Source organism: Ochotona princeps, chromosome 7 (genome assembly GCF_030435755.1).
Source record: "Ochotona princeps isolate mOchPri1 chromosome 7, mOchPri1.hap1, whole genome shotgun sequence".
In the NCBI taxonomy this organism is placed as follows: Eukaryota; Metazoa; Chordata; class Mammalia; order Lagomorpha; family Ochotonidae; genus Ochotona; species Ochotona princeps.
The window spans coordinates 51,547,457-51,564,348 of NC_080838.1; the positions used below are offsets into that span (position 1 = coordinate 51,547,457).

Genomic DNA, 16,892 nt, shown 5'->3' on the forward strand with positions numbered 1-16,892 from the left:
GCTGGGCTGCATTACTGGTTGTCTCTTTGGAATGACTTGCAAAATTTTAACAAGAGGGTGGGAGATAGGAAAGAGAAGCTGGGAAGCTAAGAAGCATCAAGGAGTAAGCTATTTTCTTTTGGTATCCGACTTGAGCTGCAGATCAGAAGAAAAGTAGGCGCAAGAAAGGACTTAACAATATGAACAGAAAGTTTGTATTTCCAACTTACACCTATAGAGCAAAGCATTTCCCTTGGCTCTGTTTTGAAAGATCAAGAACTTAAGTTTGCCACCCACTAACAGGTGAAGACAGTCACAAACTGGGGGCACAATTTTAAACCACATTTCAGCCTTCACTTTCAGGTAAAATACAAATCCATTAGTCCTGACTCTGGAAGTTTCACTTTCCGAACTTAATCTCTAGGCTTTTCCTCTATCCTTTCACTGCCATTTCTAGTGTATCTGGAAAAAAAAAATCTAGAAGGCAGTCCAAAAATTTGTTCAACACTAGGCTTGAACTGGGCTTTTCGGCAGGTGTTTTCATGATGATCCTACCACAACAGTGGTCTGCAAAACTCATTTAGTTTGTCTTGTTGTTAAATTACCTTCAAACGGAAAGCAGTTTCTCTACATTAAATCAGGGTGGGTGAAACACTCCAAGCACTGCATCTGCCCCATGCCCAGAGTGTAGAAGCTTATGTTAAGAGGCTAACTCCAAAGACAGGAAACCCACTGTTTTAGATCATGTCCTCATGTGTGTGTTCAGGAATTACTTGCATCATTTAATCTTAAAACTCAGTAGTGCTGAATACTGAGTCCACTTTTTCAGCAGTGCCCAACGCTTTTTTTCATAATGCATACATGTAAGTTCTCTTCACTGTACACCATATGAAACTATTGTCTTTATCATCACACAAGTTTTAGAGTTTTTTCTTCTGGCATCCCTAATGTCAGAAGAGTTCGGACCATATATTCCCAGCCATCAGCACTCTTGAATTTTCCAGTAAGCTCATGACAACTGCAAACCGCAGGTGAAGAATCTCCTGGTTCCAGACAAGCACATAAACAACAGGGCTGCCCCAACTATGCCATGCCACAAATTAAAAGTTCCATGATTGTTTTCCAAACAAAAGAAAGTTAAAGGTAATAAAACTCTTCTTTGACTCAATATGCAGCAAATTCTTCATGTACCAAATACTTCAGGAGCACCAAGATAGAAAATGTATATTGTATAAATAAATGAAAGCAAAGAATCCTAAAAAGGATAGTTGTTCATTTTGATACCAACCTAATAAATTTCACAGCCAGGCCCAAGTCGGCTATACAGCAAGTTCCATTTTTCTTCACCAGGATGTTCTTACTTTTCAGATCCCGGTGGGAAATTGCTGGTTTGCCTTGTGTACTGAAGATCTCCGTGTGCAAGTGGCACAAGCCACTGACAGAAGAGTAGGCTAGCTTCAGCATCGACTTCGTGTCCAGCGTGGTGGACTTCAAATAATCATAGAGGGAACCATTTTCATGATAGTCCGTGATTAGGTACAACTGGGTCCAGGACCCTGTGCCTTTGATATCTGCAGCAATAAATCCTAAAAGGGGGGCGGGGGAGGGAGGAAGACAAACAAGTTTGGAGAGGAAGCATTTTCTCTATCTTTTTAAAAAATGTATGCATTTATTTGAAAGGGAGATTTATAGAGATAGAAAGATGGAAAGAGAGGTCTTCTATCCACGGGTCACGCCCAGCCAGGGCTGGATCAGGCTGAAGCCAACAGTTTCATGTGGGTTTCCCACTTCACTGCAGAGGCCTAAGCACTTTGTGCTGTCCTCCGCTGCTTTCCCAGAAGTATTAGCAGGAAGCTGAACTGGAAGTGGAGCCTCTGGAACTTGAGCTAGCACTCATCCAGGATGCTGGGGTCATGAGTGGTAGTTTAACTACTGCTCCATAATGTTAGCTCCAGATACTGTTTGCTGAACTTCAACAAAGAGTCATATTCTCAAATACAATCCTTTTCCCACTGGTGTCTTCTGTTCGCCATTTGAGCCCATTTTCTAATTATTCCAATGATCACTGAATTATTAACTCCAGACAGAGCAAGCAAAATTGGCGTAGTAAAAGCTCATATGTGAAAACATATTTTTAAACCAATTTATTTGCGGGCAGGAGAGAAAGAAAGAGCTGCCATCTGCTGGTTCTCATGCCCATAATGCCTGGAAATGGGTTACGCTAAAGCCAAGAACAAGGAATGCAATCCAGGTCAACCGCAAAGGCAGCCAAAACCCGATTTTCTGAGCCATCACTGCTGTCTGCCAAGGCCTATGTCAGCAGGAGGCTGGGGTCAAGAGCTGAGGTGGGATTGAACCTAGACATTCTGATACATGATGCAGGCTTCCTAACTACTAACCTAAGTGTCTCCCATTCCCTCAGGATGCCTTACTGTTCGGTAGATGTTTCAATTCTTTTACATTGGGGCCTTTGGATATAATACACTGTTTACAAAAGAAGGATATTAAGGCACACACCTCAATTCAGACTGATTATGTCTAGCCTGAGAAAACTAAAAAAAAAAAAAAGCATCAATTCTTAGCATACATTCTTGGGATAAACAAAACTGTAGATAACATTTTATTAGACGTTTTTACATTTGAGCCAAAATACACTCGTTCAAGTCTCTAGAAAATCCTCTAAAACTCTGGTCTGACATTTGCATTTGCTGTTCCCAAAGGGAAAAAAATAGGGAGTATTTCCCTTGCAGTTCCCCACTGACTGCCAGCCTTGCCCTTGTCACTCCTGGGAGGTCCCCACTCCAGGCTTAGGAGGCTGGCGGCCTTGTGCCAAGAAGAGAATGTCAGTATATTTCATAACAGCTCTAAGTAGATAGAAGACTAGGTGGTGGCTGGCAGAAAAGCAGGGGAAGCTAGGAAGCCCTGAGCACTGCTCCCTAGACCTGTACTCACCCAAAATGTTCTCATGCCTCATCAGCACTGTCTGGTAGATCTCGGTCTCTCTGAACCAGCTGGCCTCCTCTGTGGTGAAGAAGACTTTGACGGCCACCTTCTCGCCGCGCCACTTGCCCATCCAGACTTCCCCGTAGCGCCCTTTGCCAATCTGCTTCACCATCTGAATCTGCTTAGCTATTGTCCTTTGAACCTGTGAAATCCCAAAACACACCTTTTTTTATTCACAGCACCACAGATTTGTTTTTCCTCCAGTCAAGAAACAATGCCTGATAAAAGGTTCCTAGCCAATATTTTCTTTTTATAGATAAATTCATTGTATTCATTTATTAATTCATGTAATACCTTCCAAATCTATTCAAGGCAGACTATAAATGTTTCAAATAATGCTGCTAAACTGGTAACTATTTCGTGCTGTTATGATTTTCACTGAGAAAAAACAAAATCAGAATGGCTTCAGAGTAATACATAGAAGAGGTGATTTCAATTCCTACTACTAGAATGGGATATTTCGTACTCTTAAGGGATTCTTGTTAGCACATTCCTAATCATGGATAAAAGATATTAAAGCAAAATTGTAATGATTATAGACAAGGAATACAAGAAATCTGGGGTTAGGGAGCAGGAAGAGGAAGCTTAGAAGGGAAAGGAGTTGAGACCCCATCCAGGAACAAAAGGCAGATACAAAAGCTAGGTGACCATCTGGGCAATGCGGCACAGCAGTACTGGCTTCCAGAGGCTGGATCCTGACCTTGTAAAACTATAGCACCTAAGTCCAGGTATTAGGCAGAGACTGCCCAATGGTGCAACACATGTCCTAGCTGGGCAGCACAGCACAGCTGCCAGCAAAGACAAATGCCAAGCCTCTCATGAGGGAAGCACTGGGTCGGGATTTCTCACTCCACAACCATGAATGAGTAAGGAATTCCTGCCACCGTACCACCTGATCATGCATAAAATATAAGAAATAACCTCTGAAATGCAAAGGTTGGCTCACAGTGAAACAAAGGAAACCTCCCAGGAGTCAGGAAGGGTGAGGAAGAAAGTAAGTAGAGCGAAAAAGAAAGAGTATGACGGAAGAACAGAACAAGATCCTTAAATGGAAACAACCACAACCAGTAAGTGTCAACAAAACACAGCCCGCTGGACCCAAGCAGTCAGAAAGCACTGTGGAATTTCCAGCTGTACAATACTAAGTGATTGGACTTGATATCTGTAAAGCAGTACATGGAATGAAAAATAAGCATGCAGGAGCAAAGTACTGAACACGACACTTCTGAAGTGGAATAGCTGATTGTCACAATCAAAAACACAAAAAAGAACAAGAAAGACAACAGAACAGATACAAAAATCAAAGAAAGCTAACTTGCAGAGAAAGTATTTAACATGCTGGAGAGAACTCTGAGGACCTTGAAAGTGCAGCAGAGATAAGAGTAAGAAAACATGAAAAGTGGCTCATGTTAAGCATCTCTATAAACACAGTCATCAGCCATCTTTATTCAAACTATTTGGAAACAAGTGATGTCAATGTTCCCAGAAGTAGAGCAGAAGTTCTATGTGATAACTTTATATAACTTACAGGGCATGCATAAGGAACCTAGCATTGAGTTATTACAAGAGCCAACCAACACACTGGGATACAATCATTGTCAAGATGGCTTTACAGCAAGGAAATATGTCAAGCCTTTTCTGCTTTAAATTTAACTCTTGCAGAGACAATCTGAACAATGTTTATTTCACAGTCAGGCATTAGACATGACTTCCCCATCTCCAAGTCACACAACAGGATTAGGACAAGAACACTGGGGGTGGGGGTGGGGTGGATGTTATCTAAAAATCACAGTTTGGTTCTTTCAACTAGATCTGCATTTATTTTTTTCCCAGAATGGTTGATTTTATCAATCCAAGGATTATGAAAAAAAAAAAACTCACTGCTAAAATTATTAAGGCACAAATATCAGACTGAAAACAGATGGAGGAAAGAGAATTTCCTAAGGATTTTTTTTATTCCCTAGCAAAGCTGTTAAAAATGAATCACCGATATGGCAAAAAGTCACAGTGTCAACACAAATAAGCAGGCAAGCTCATATGAGGACAGGCTTCCTGCCGTAGGAGCCCAACACGCGGAGGGCCTCTGGGGATGCTTCTCTTCCTAAGCCAGAGGACACAGCACGAGCTCTAAGCAGCTTAGAAGCCCACGACGCAAGCAGAGAACTCACTGCAGAGACTTCCCACACACTGTTCAAGAACTAGACTTAATTTACAGATGTTACAAAGCATGACTCTTGTGTCTGTAAAATGTTTTGTTCAAATGAATAATCTGGCATCTGCTTCTGTTCTAATGACAATATTGTATTCTTACCACTGAAGGCAAGTCTTGACAGAACTAGCAATGCTCAACAGATTAGGAATGACAACTTCCCTCAAAGATAAAGCGTCACTAAATTACATCCAGAAACTAAAAATACACTGACTTTTTTTTGTTTGTTTTAGAATATCCGAAGAATGAAAAATAGAAGTCGAAAAATTTTAAATCTGATCGTTTGATTCGGAAAATGTTTCTATTCTTTCTGAGCCTAAACTTTCATTCTACATTAGACAATTAGATATTAATTTTTAAAAGGCAGTTATTTAAATAAAATTTCCAGAACATATAGCCATTATAACTGTGATTCCAAAAGAGAAGCAAATACGTATTTAGCAGCCAGTGGGTTAGCACAACTGGCTGATCCTCCACCTGCAAGTGTTGGCATCCCATATGGGTGCCTGTTAATGTCCTGAATGTTCACCTCCCATCCAGCTCACTGAATATGGCCAGGAAAAGCAGCAGAGGATGGCTCAAAGCCTGCACTCATGTGGAAGACCCAGAAGCTCCCGGTTCCTGGCTTTGAATTGGCTTAACTCTGGCCATTTGGGGAGTGAACCAGCAGATAGAAGATCTTTCCCTGTCTCTCCTTCTCTTTGTAAATGTGCCCTTCAATAAAAATAAATAAATCTAAGTATTTAAAAGGAGTTATCACTATTCCATGTTGTCATCTAGTGATTGGATATAATCTCTAATATTTAAATCCATGTACATGACAGTACTTCAAAAAGTTCATGAAATAATGGGTTTAAAAAGTAAGTTTTCCCTAATACACTAGCACAACTTAATATGCTAGTACAACCATTAGGGAAGATGTTATGGAGATTTCTCAGATATCTGAATATAAATCTACCAGATGAGGAAACACAGTTCTGGGAATTTAACCAAATGAAATGAAATCAGTATATGAAAAACATTGTCTCCCCACATTTATAGCAGCTCACCTCACAACAACTAAAATATGAAATCAACCAAGACGTCCTTCAACTAACAACAGTGACAGATAGACACTAAAGTACTACTCGGCTAGATAAAAGCATGAAATCCTTTATTTTGCAACAAAATGGATATAACTAGAGAGCACTATAAATAGTGAAACAAGCCAGTTCCCCCCAAAAGGTGAATATCATGCTTTTCCTGACTTGTGGTGATGAAGTACAGGATATACAAAAGCAATGTATGTGGCCAACTGACCTGATTGTCACCCACAGCCCCTGTCCTATAAGGAGCAGGTGCTTTCCCACTCACTTTTACTTACTGACTTCTTTCTTCAGTGGTGGGTTAGGCTTGCGATTATTAATTACAGTTAAAGTTCATCACTGCAAATTTCAAAGAAAAACAAGAGAAGAAAGGATGGGAGGGGAGGAGATAGAGAGGGCAGAGTTGGAAGTATCATTATGTTCTTAAAATTGTACATACAGGCCTGGGGCAATGGCTCAGTGCCTAAAATCCCGGCCTTGCAAATGTTAGGATTGTATATGGGTACTGGATCGTGTCCCGGTTGCTCCACTTCCCATCCAGCTCCTGCTTTTGGCTTGGGAAAGCAGTGAAGGAAAGTCCAAAGCCCTGGAACCCAGCACCTATGTGGGAGACCTGGAGGAAGCTCCTGGCTCCTGGCTCCTGGCTTCAGATCGGCTCAGCTCAGCTCAGCTCTGGTCGCTGTGGCCACTTGGGCAGTGAACCAATAGATGAAAGACCATTTTCTGTCTCTCCTTCCCTTTATAAATCTGTCTTTCCAACAGAAATAAACTAAATTTAAAAAACTGTACATACAAAATACATGAAATTTGTTCCCTTTATAGAAATACTTTTTAAAATTTGAAATGATGCATATTCAGGATATTTATGAAAAATGTATAAAGATTCGTTTTATTTTTATTTGAAAGACAGAGTGACACAGAGAAGAAGGAGAGAGAGAGAGAGAGAGAGAGAGAGAGAGAGAGAGAGAGAGAGAGAATCTTCCTTCTACTAATTTACTCCCCAGATGGCCACAAAGGCTAGAGCTGAGCCTACCTGAAACCAGGGTCATCTTCTGGGTCTGCCACACGGGTGCCAGGACCTAAGGACTTGAGCCATCTTCTGTCACTCTCTAAAGCTCTAAGCAGCGAGCTGGATCGAGGTAGAGCAGCAGAAACCTGAGCCAGTGCCCATATGGCATAGCAGTGAAGATTTATGAAAAGTTTTTTTTAAATTTCATGTACCAAAATAAACTTTTTAAAAATTAAGTTAATAACAGGGAGATCTTGTTCACTTCCCAAATGTGTGTACTGGCTGAGGCTAGGCCAGATGCGGCAAGAAATGGGGAACTAAAGCAAATCATCCTGGTGGGTGGCACAGCTCTAACTGTTTGAACCATCACTGCTGCCTCCTAGGGTCTACGTATTTGGAAAGCTGGAGACTGAGGGCCAGAGCTGAGAACCAAGCCCAGGGACTGGAAAACGGGAAGTGGATATCTTACCTGAGACCAAATACCCATCCTAGCATCTTTTAATTCTCCTTTTCATGAGCTTCTTGAAGTCTCCTCATATACAACACTATAAAACACCGAGCTCTAAGTAATCCTCTATATTTTCCACCATGTGACTGAATTAGCAAGACATACACATACACACTACCTGCATGCAAATTTATGCTTACAATTTGTTATTTAATAAGGCTGAGTTAGAATAGAAAAAAATTTCGCAAAATATTCTTTAGTTAAGAGACTAATGTTCAGTTAGAGAATTTATTTTACCTTTAATTCTTTCAGGAGTTCAGGTAAATAGGATGTCGAAAAGAAATAGCACACTACTATTTATTAGCTATATACTATGCACGTATTAAACATTATGTTGAGCATTCTTTATATATAGTGGTAAAACACATACACACAGAAAACAAGAAAGCACTCAAAATTAGAGGTTGCATATAAAGTCTCTTGGTGAACACCGGATCTAAGTAGCTGTTTTTACATAATGCAGGGATTTTTCCATTATGCTAATGAACTAAATAACCAATCATCATGCAGGTGTAACAATCATCACATAACAATATGTGGAAGGACTACTATGCATTTCTGTATTGTTTTAATAAGTATATCTTAAAACTGGGTATTAAATATCTTAAAACCAAGTCACACTGAGCAGTTTTGTTAACTGGCCTGGGTTCCCTAAAACCCTTCTTCCCACCCAATCCTGTCAAATATATTTCTTTGTAATAGTGAATCACTAACACGTGAATCACTCTATAGAAACATCAAAAGCACAGGTTTGGCAGGCAGAGCTCCTGGGTTTGAATCCCAGCTCTTCCACATACAAGCCAACTGGCTAGCCTGGGCCTGCATCCACTGAGGTGGCAACACAGGGATGTATTTGCAGTGCATTCACCTGCCACAGGGCGACATTTCAGTCAATTCCTGGCCACACTGATAATGCTGGCCTCAGTTCCTTAGAAGTGTACGTCTCACCTAGTGACGTCACAGCCATCTCAGTCTGTAGGTACACAGAGCGCTGCCTAGTGACAGCTCTCCCAGGTGTGTCCTGTCAATAGGGGATGCATGGCTACACTACTAAATGAGAACGTATCTGTGAAAGCTACTACCTGACCAAGACTGGAAGCCAGGCAATGCAGCTTAAGCATCTATTTTCTCAATCATGAAATGATACAAGCCAAATGCAGTGTTCTGGGGATCTATAATACAGAGCAAGGTAAAATTTAAACGGATACTAAAAGTAAGAACTGGCAGCCTTTGTTGTGTTTTATTTGAGAGACACAGAGGAAAAAGAAAAGAAGAACTCCCATGTACTGTTTTGCTCCCCAACTAGCCACAACAGCCTGGGCTAATAGGGGGTGAAGATGGGGTGGGCAAAGCAAGGAACTGGGATTGCAATTCACATTTCCCTGATGACTGGCCCAACTCAGCTGCTTGAGCCAGCAGGGAGCTAGAGGCAGGACTCCACATGGGACCAAGGCATCCTAACTTCTAAACTAGATACCTGCTCTTGGATATGTTTTACAAGAGCAAGCAAATTACTGAGCAGTCTCCTGAATGAAATCAGGCACTCTAACTGGGGGCACCAAGTGAACAAAAAGCCATTTCCACACTCAACCAAGACACACTTCACCAAAAGACAGCAATGTATTAGTACCAATGATAAAGTTACTTCAAACTGTCATATTGGTATGGAGAAGAAAATGTTAAAACCAAAGATAAATACACTGACTTAGTCCTGGGCAACTGAGCTGGTCACAGCGGTAGAACAGTAGGTAGGCCCTGAAACCCTAATCTGGGAGAACATTCCAGGAAGTGAAAACATTTGTAAATATAGGGATGATGTTGGATTTAAGAATTTGGGAAATGATTCCTCAAAGGCAGTACAGAACTCAGAAAGCAGGTGGCAGAGATGTGGGAGGAGACGACAGGCAGGCAGGCTGTGCACGTGCACCTGGAGTATGAAGCTAAGAAAGACCCATCCATAGCACTGTTGTATTCAGGGAAACAACACAGTAAGATCAAACATTTTAGAGCCACAAATCACAGTAATCATGAAGATGGATTAGAAAGAAGTCACAGAAGAACCATCAGATTGAATTCAAAAAGCAGAAGCATCAACTTCACTGATACTAAAAGAAGTTTTACTACTTGTACTTTTTCTTTTAAAAAAAAGTACAATAAATTTTTCAAACATAAGAATTATATTCGCTACATTTTACATTCTGAGAACAAATAAATCAAGTAATTTGGTCCCAGAACTTATCCAACGACCTTTCAACTTCAGTAGATTATGTTGACCATACTGATAGAAATATTAACAGGTCATTTTCTGCCAGGTCTTAAAAATATTATTTGTTGCAGTACATAAAAGGTCACCAGTGGAATAAAGGAAAAAGAGACCTCAAGTCCAAACTGGACCATAAAAATGTTCAGAGTTTACTAAAGAAAATAGTTTTAATGAATCCCAACAATCTTTCTGCATAAATGAAGCAAACACTTGTGCTGTGAAAGCAAGTGCCTTGGACCTGTTTGTCCCTTCAAGGCTCTCCGTGCTGACAACCGCTAACCATCAGGAAGCTAAGCCTCTCCAGAACGGAAAGCCGGGACCTCACCCTGAAACATAAGCCCTGCAGCGGACACAGCCATTTTTTCTTTGTAGAAGAACTCAATGCCCAGATGGCTGTCACACTCCAGCCTTCAATAGCCAGGCCAAAGATCAGTCATGCTATCCTTACTGCAAGCAGAGGGAAGATGGGCTAATGTTTAATGTTTTCTAATCAGCTCTTTATCAGAATGTCTGAGGGTCTGGATTGTAACCTTACTCTTGCATTAAAAAACAATCACCTAGTCTCAATATGTCAAAATGTTATCAGGACGCCTGCATCTGCGATCTGATGTCCAGCTGACTGCGGGGAGTTTTCTCCTTGTCCAAGGCCTTATCTCTTTCAGTAAAATGAAACCCAGCATTGAGGGACGTTTCTTGCAAGACATTGCGTTTAAATTCAAGACATGTTCCTCTCCTTACCAGCAGAGGGAGGCCTGAGCCACTTCCCGAGCTCTGAGACTGCTGAATTAAGTCTCTCAGGGACTCTCCTGGAGGAATGTAAGTTTCGTCTTGTTCTAAGCCAATGCTGTACCGAGGTCTGGCTTCTTGCCTTCTATACCTGAAGAAGGAAAGATGCAGACAATTTTAGAGAGCAGAATGCAATCACAGGGGTGAGGGCTTCCAGATAAAAAGAAATCACATTATTCATTTTAGCATTATCAATATAAAATTAAATGCTTAGTGTTCATTATTTTTAGCATTTCTAAAACGCAAACGGTAATTATTTTGCTAGCCTGGCTTAAGAATAAACTACATGTTTTGACTCTGTGGCAACCACTTATAAGTTTTCTTCTCTATTCCTTTTATTAGCATTCATTCAAGCACACACTGCAATCTGCCAATTTTTCCAAATGGTTCTAATGTGCATTCCCTAAAATCTTTTAAGGCCCTTAATTGAAGATGCAAACTTTTGGTTTGTAGCAAACATCACAACTAACTCTTGCATGAAGTAATCCAGAAAAGCAATATCAGAAGCAGTAAAATTAAATGCTAAAAATATTCTGTCAATAATTATGTTTAGTTTGGAAATCAGTTTAATCTTCTCATTTTCAGAAAATCACCAATTCATATTAAATTGCTCAAAAGGCAAAGTATATGAATATAATGATGCTTGATATTTTACAACCTAGAAAATAAGTTCTGAGGTAACTAATATGATTTATAACGCTCAGACTTAACTGCAATATTCTGACATTTTATTTTAGTAACTAATCTACTCCATAATGCCTTTAATATTAATATCAGAAGGAAATTTTTAGCTCAAGAACAAATTACTGGCATCATCCCACTTCAACATGGTCACTTTTCTGCGTAGATTTGAAACTAAGTAGCAACGAGGCCCCAAATTCCTCAACAAAACTAGTTAGCCCCAGGAGGAAATATTTATGCGGACAGTTTTGATGTCTGAAGCAGAAATGAGCTGGGTTTCTGTTTGTTCTTTCAATAGAACAAATACATATCAACTGTAACAGATAGTGTCTGTTCTACGTAAATGTACATAGGTTAGCTGTGGTGGAAAACATTAACAGACAGAAGCAGCAGAACATGAGTGTGAGACACGGGGAGCAATAAGAGCTCCATCTCCATCCTGGAAACTTACCTCAAGTAACAGAAGAGAATGATAAGGACCAAGAGCAAACTACAGACAGTCACAGATATGAGCAGGGCTTTATGGTGGATGGGTCCATCAACAAAATCTGAAATGAGCAAGACAAACAGCCGTCAGGCACAGAAGGCTCCCAGTTACAAAGCAGGGGAATAGCTCTTTCTAGAGGACTTGCTAAGCATCACAGGAAAAATGAAATATCTTATTTTTTAAGAGATATGAAAGGTAGAGTAATAGGGATGGAGGAAAGGAAGGAAGGAAGAAGGGAGAGAGGAAGGGAAGAGAGAGGAATAAAGAGGAAGAGAGCCTGACTTCCAATCTTTACTGGTCACTCTCCAAATGGCCACTGAGGTAGCCCCCAAGGCCCCAAAGCCCCAAAGTCAGGAGTCAAGAACTCCTCCCAGGCCGGCCTTATACTGGGGTGCAGGGGCCCTAGTGCATGGGCTATCTTTTTCTCTTTTCCCACACACATTAGCTGGACAGGAAGCAGACTAGCTACGAATCAACTGGCACCTGCGTGGGATGCTGGTGTCACAAATAGCAGCTTAACTTGCTGTACCACAGCACTAGTCCTCAGCATGTTAAATGACAGCAAACATACACATCAAAATTACATGTTTGATCGCCATGACTGATGATTCATTCAGGCACACATTTCTACTCTGGAGGGAATAAGCTGGACACAACATAAAACCACAGAAAAGAATATGAACACAGGTGAACGCATCATGGTACTGCAAATAAGAGCAGGAAGGGGATGAGCTTACAGGCTCAATTCATGGGATGTCAGGAGCACCCTGTGCACGCATTCGGATGCAAGTGATTCTATGTTCACTGTAGAGGCAACAGAAAGTCATCTTATGTTGGGCAGAATGGAAGAGGATGCCTCAAAAGTGGCCTGAGAGACTATGTGCGTGAGCATCACCTGAAGCACAAATGCCCTTCAAAAATACACAGCTTTACTCTTCTTACATGGAATCGCATTTTAAAAGAATGTCTTTCCAGCCAAAGATGTGACAGCTTAACAAAACCAACTATGCCATACTTTTGCTAGAATTCCACTTCTTAACTAATCTGATTCACTCCAATCACGCATTTTCACACTTTACACAAGAATAACAGACTTGGAGGTATTTAATACACAAGTTTATTTACTGACTTTATTCCAAGACTTTATTTACTGACTTTATTTAATTTTACTCAAAGTATTTTATTATTGTGGATGGTTTTTATACAGGAGACCTTTGGAGAAACATGACAAGAAACATGTACCATTATATGGTAATTGAATTAGCCATGTTCTTACTAACGCAATCACATGCCACTGACAACAGGATTACCGTTACTTGTTTTTAAATGTTTATATATTTATTGATTAATTTGCAATGGCAGAGGGACAGAAATCCCCAAATGCTTGAAACAGCTCAGGGTGGATTGAATTCAAAATCTAAAAACTCAATCTAGGTCTCCCCAATGGGGGCCAAGAGATAAAAAACTTGCCACTTCCTCATTATTCGGGAAAAATTGCTGCTAACCCTTCAGTATTTGCTATTACGGTATCATTTCAAGAACAAAATATGTTAAATGTGTAAAGTAATTACACATTAGTATGACTTTTAATGATTATGTAGTAATGTGCATAGATATATCCTGATCAGAAAGCCAGTCTTCAGTTACCATGCAGTCAGGAAATTTCAAAGATTTTGCTCTGACACTTCTTTATAATAATAAATAAAGTTCTCTAATGAACACTCCTAAACATGCACCTTGCCCGTGTCACTGATTACGTCAACTGAGATTTCTAGAACTTGAAGTACTAGCTCAAAGGACGTGTACTGCAGCTCTTCTCAAATACATTATCAAATGTTCTTTAAAAAGATTATATTAATGCCCTTAACCAATATTTCTTCAGATTTTACCACACTAGGTTTAGCATTCTTGCTCCCTCACTACCTACTCCCTCTCTGTGCATATTATATACACAGACATGGACGCGCGTATATAAAAACAGCTGTACTCCTGTGTATTTTCATTTACTCATTTATTTGTATGATTTTTGGATCATTTGAAGTTACAGAACAATACATCCATGTATTTATAAATGTATCCTAAAAAGAGTCCATTGTCTTACAAACACTAGTTTAATTAGACAACTAATTTAATTAGCGTGAACCAATAACTTGAAAGTAAATATTATCTTGGAATACTTCAGAAAAAGCTTATATTATTATAAACTACAATTCATGAATCTTAATACTGACTTGTTGCTTAAATATCACCAGTTCACATTATGATTTACTCATATGTCTAATATAAATGAACAACTACTTTTATTTCATGCTATTTGCAAAGTACTAATCTGGTGCTCATCTATCAAGAATAAATGAAAGATCAATACAAACATGTGGTCTTACTATTAATAAATTGAAAAACGTTGCTAATTAGCCAGCAAAAATGAACGCCAGGAACTTGAATCATTATGATAAATGTCCCCAAAAGCCATTAATTAATCTTAAATGCAAAATGGGTCACAGATCAACAATGTATTATTTGAAACACATAGGTTAGTACATACTGAGTAATTTTTTTTAAAAGATTTATTGTTATTGGAAAGCTGGATATACAGAGAGGAGGAGAGACAGAGAGGAAGATCTTCCATCCTATGTTTCACTACCCAAGTGAGCCACAACGGGCCGGTGCGTGCCGATCCGAAGCAGGGAACCAGGAACCTCTTCCAGGTCTCCCACGCGGGTGCAGGGTCCCAAAGCCTTGGGCCATCCTGGACTGCTTTCCCAGGCCACAAGCAGGGAGCTGTATGGGAAGTGGAGCTGCCGGGATTAGAACTGGCGCCATACTGAGTAATTTTTTTTTAAAGATTTATTCATTTTATTACAGCCAGATATACACAGAGGAGGAGAGACAGAGAGGAACATCCTCCGTCCAATGATTCACTCCCCAAGTGAGCCGCAATGGGCCGATGCACGCCAATCCGAAGCCGGGAACCTGGAACCTCTTCCGGGTCTCCCACGAGGGTGCAGGGTCCCAATGCATTGGGCCATCCTCGACTGCTTTCCCAGGCCACAAGCAGGGAGCTGGATGGGAAGTGGAGCTGCCAGGATTAGAACCGGCGCCCATATGGGATCCCGGGGCTTTCGAGGCGAGGACTTTAGCCGCTAGGCCACGCCACTGGGCCCAATACTGAGCAATTTTTAAGCTCTCAAAATAGCCTCGATTTTATACATGGTTAAACTTTTTCCATTGTTTTCTTTTTTCTTTTTTTTTTTTAAAGATTTATTCATTTTATTACAGCCAGATATACACAGAGGAGGAGAGACAGAGAGGAAGATCTTCCGTCCAATGATTCACTCCCCAAGTGAGCCGCAACGGGCCGGTGCGCGCCGATCCGAAGCCAGGAACCTGGAACCTCTTCCAGGTCTCCCACGCGGGTGCAGGGTCCCAATGCATTGGGCCGTCCTCAACTGCTTTCCCAGGCCACAAGCAGGGAGCTGGATGGGAAGTGGAGCTGCCGGGATTAGAACCTGCGCCCATATGGGATCCCGGGGCTTTCAAGGCGAGGACTTTAGCCGCTAGGCCACGCCGCCGGGCCCCCATTGTTTTCTACATATACATACCCAGTCTGCCAATGGTACTAAACCTTAATGTGTATCTTCAGTTTATAAAACATAACAGAAGCCTGATTTTGCAGAAATCAAAGCAACTTTTAGGACACCGGATCAGAACTAGAACAAATCACACCATCAGTCAATTTACAGTATATTTACAATTTACAGAATAATTTCCCATTTCAGTGATGCACTCTCACTGTAACTCTGCCTCACTGCCTTTTACACATCATGTTCATGCAAAATACAGACTCTCCCCTTGAACTGCAAAATCACTGTACATCCCACTCCTCTTACTCTGCTTCTGACTCACCAGAGCATTGAGAACACAGAGGAAGTGGGAAGTGAGGGATTCGTTCCTCAGCTCTCCGGCCCTCATTCAAGGCTCGCCTTACCTTCCTATTTTACTTCCCTTTGCCCCCATAACCCTGTCCCCCGCAGTCTCATCTACTGCCTCCTTGTCTTCCCTCGGGAGTAGGCGATCCTTATCAATAAGCCTTTTGTTGCTGTTGGTCATGCTGGTCATGTTTTAATCTGCCATTACCTGTGCGCAGGAGCATTAACAATGTAAACATTCAAGTCACTGCCAGGGTCTGGGAAAGGGAACACTTTCAGATGCCTATCAGGAAAAAGGCCCAGGCGGCAGTTCTCTGGGGGCAGTGGACTTCAACCTGCGCTGTCACTCCAGCTGCTCAGAAAAGTGGAGCCAAACGCTCCCCCGGGGAAGAGGCAAGTAGCAATCAGCAGTGGTTGCACTGTCACTGCTGTCGGCCTGGCCATATGCAGAGTGGTGGCTTGTGACTGCTCACAATGAATGCCAGCACTGTCTGCAGCAGGATGGAAGATGGATTGGAATTGCAGTAAGAAACTGCAGCCAAGAATCAGGGAGCGAGCCAGAATCTGGGAAATCAGCATTTGCCCCAGGACATCCTTAACACAGCCTCAGTATTACAGTCACGGATAAAGTGGGAGCCCTCCTTCCATGAACAGAGCACAGAGCAACTGAAGAATGGATTCTTGTCAGGGTATTTTAATCCACAAGTAATTCCATACAGCTCCTTATCTATTATCAATAGAGAGTCCCTCTTGAACTGCAGAAGTAAATTCTGTTGAAGAACCAAAATGTTAACACAGTTTTCCCTGCAACAACCAACGTTTAGAATATTTTTTAAAATATATTTTAGTTTGAATTTTGAATTATGTGATACAATTTTGTATAGGCTGGAATTCTGCCCCAAACTCCTACCACCCATCAGATTTTCCCCATTTTGTTACAATAGTGTATACTT

The 16,892-nt window shown here is 41.0% G+C and overlaps 1 protein-coding gene across 2 annotated transcripts in view; it reads right to left on the reverse strand.

Annotated features, from left to right (window-relative positions):
- Positions 1-16,892, reverse strand: part of BMPR1B (bone morphogenetic protein receptor type 1B) — a 379,571-nt gene that overhangs the window by 12,027 nt on the left and 350,652 nt on the right. For both annotated transcript variants that reach the window (XM_058667033.1, XM_004590553.2), the window contains 4 exons: positions 11,975-12,071; positions 10,795-10,933; positions 2,932-3,124; positions 1,268-1,565 (listed from right to left, as the gene is read on the reverse strand). In XM_058667033.1, coding sequence (XP_058523016.1) covers positions 1,268-1,565; positions 2,932-3,124; positions 10,795-10,933; positions 11,975-12,071 — 727 coding nt within the window. The remainder of the gene's footprint in view (positions 1-1,267; positions 1,566-2,931; positions 3,125-10,794; positions 10,934-11,974; positions 12,072-16,892) is intronic.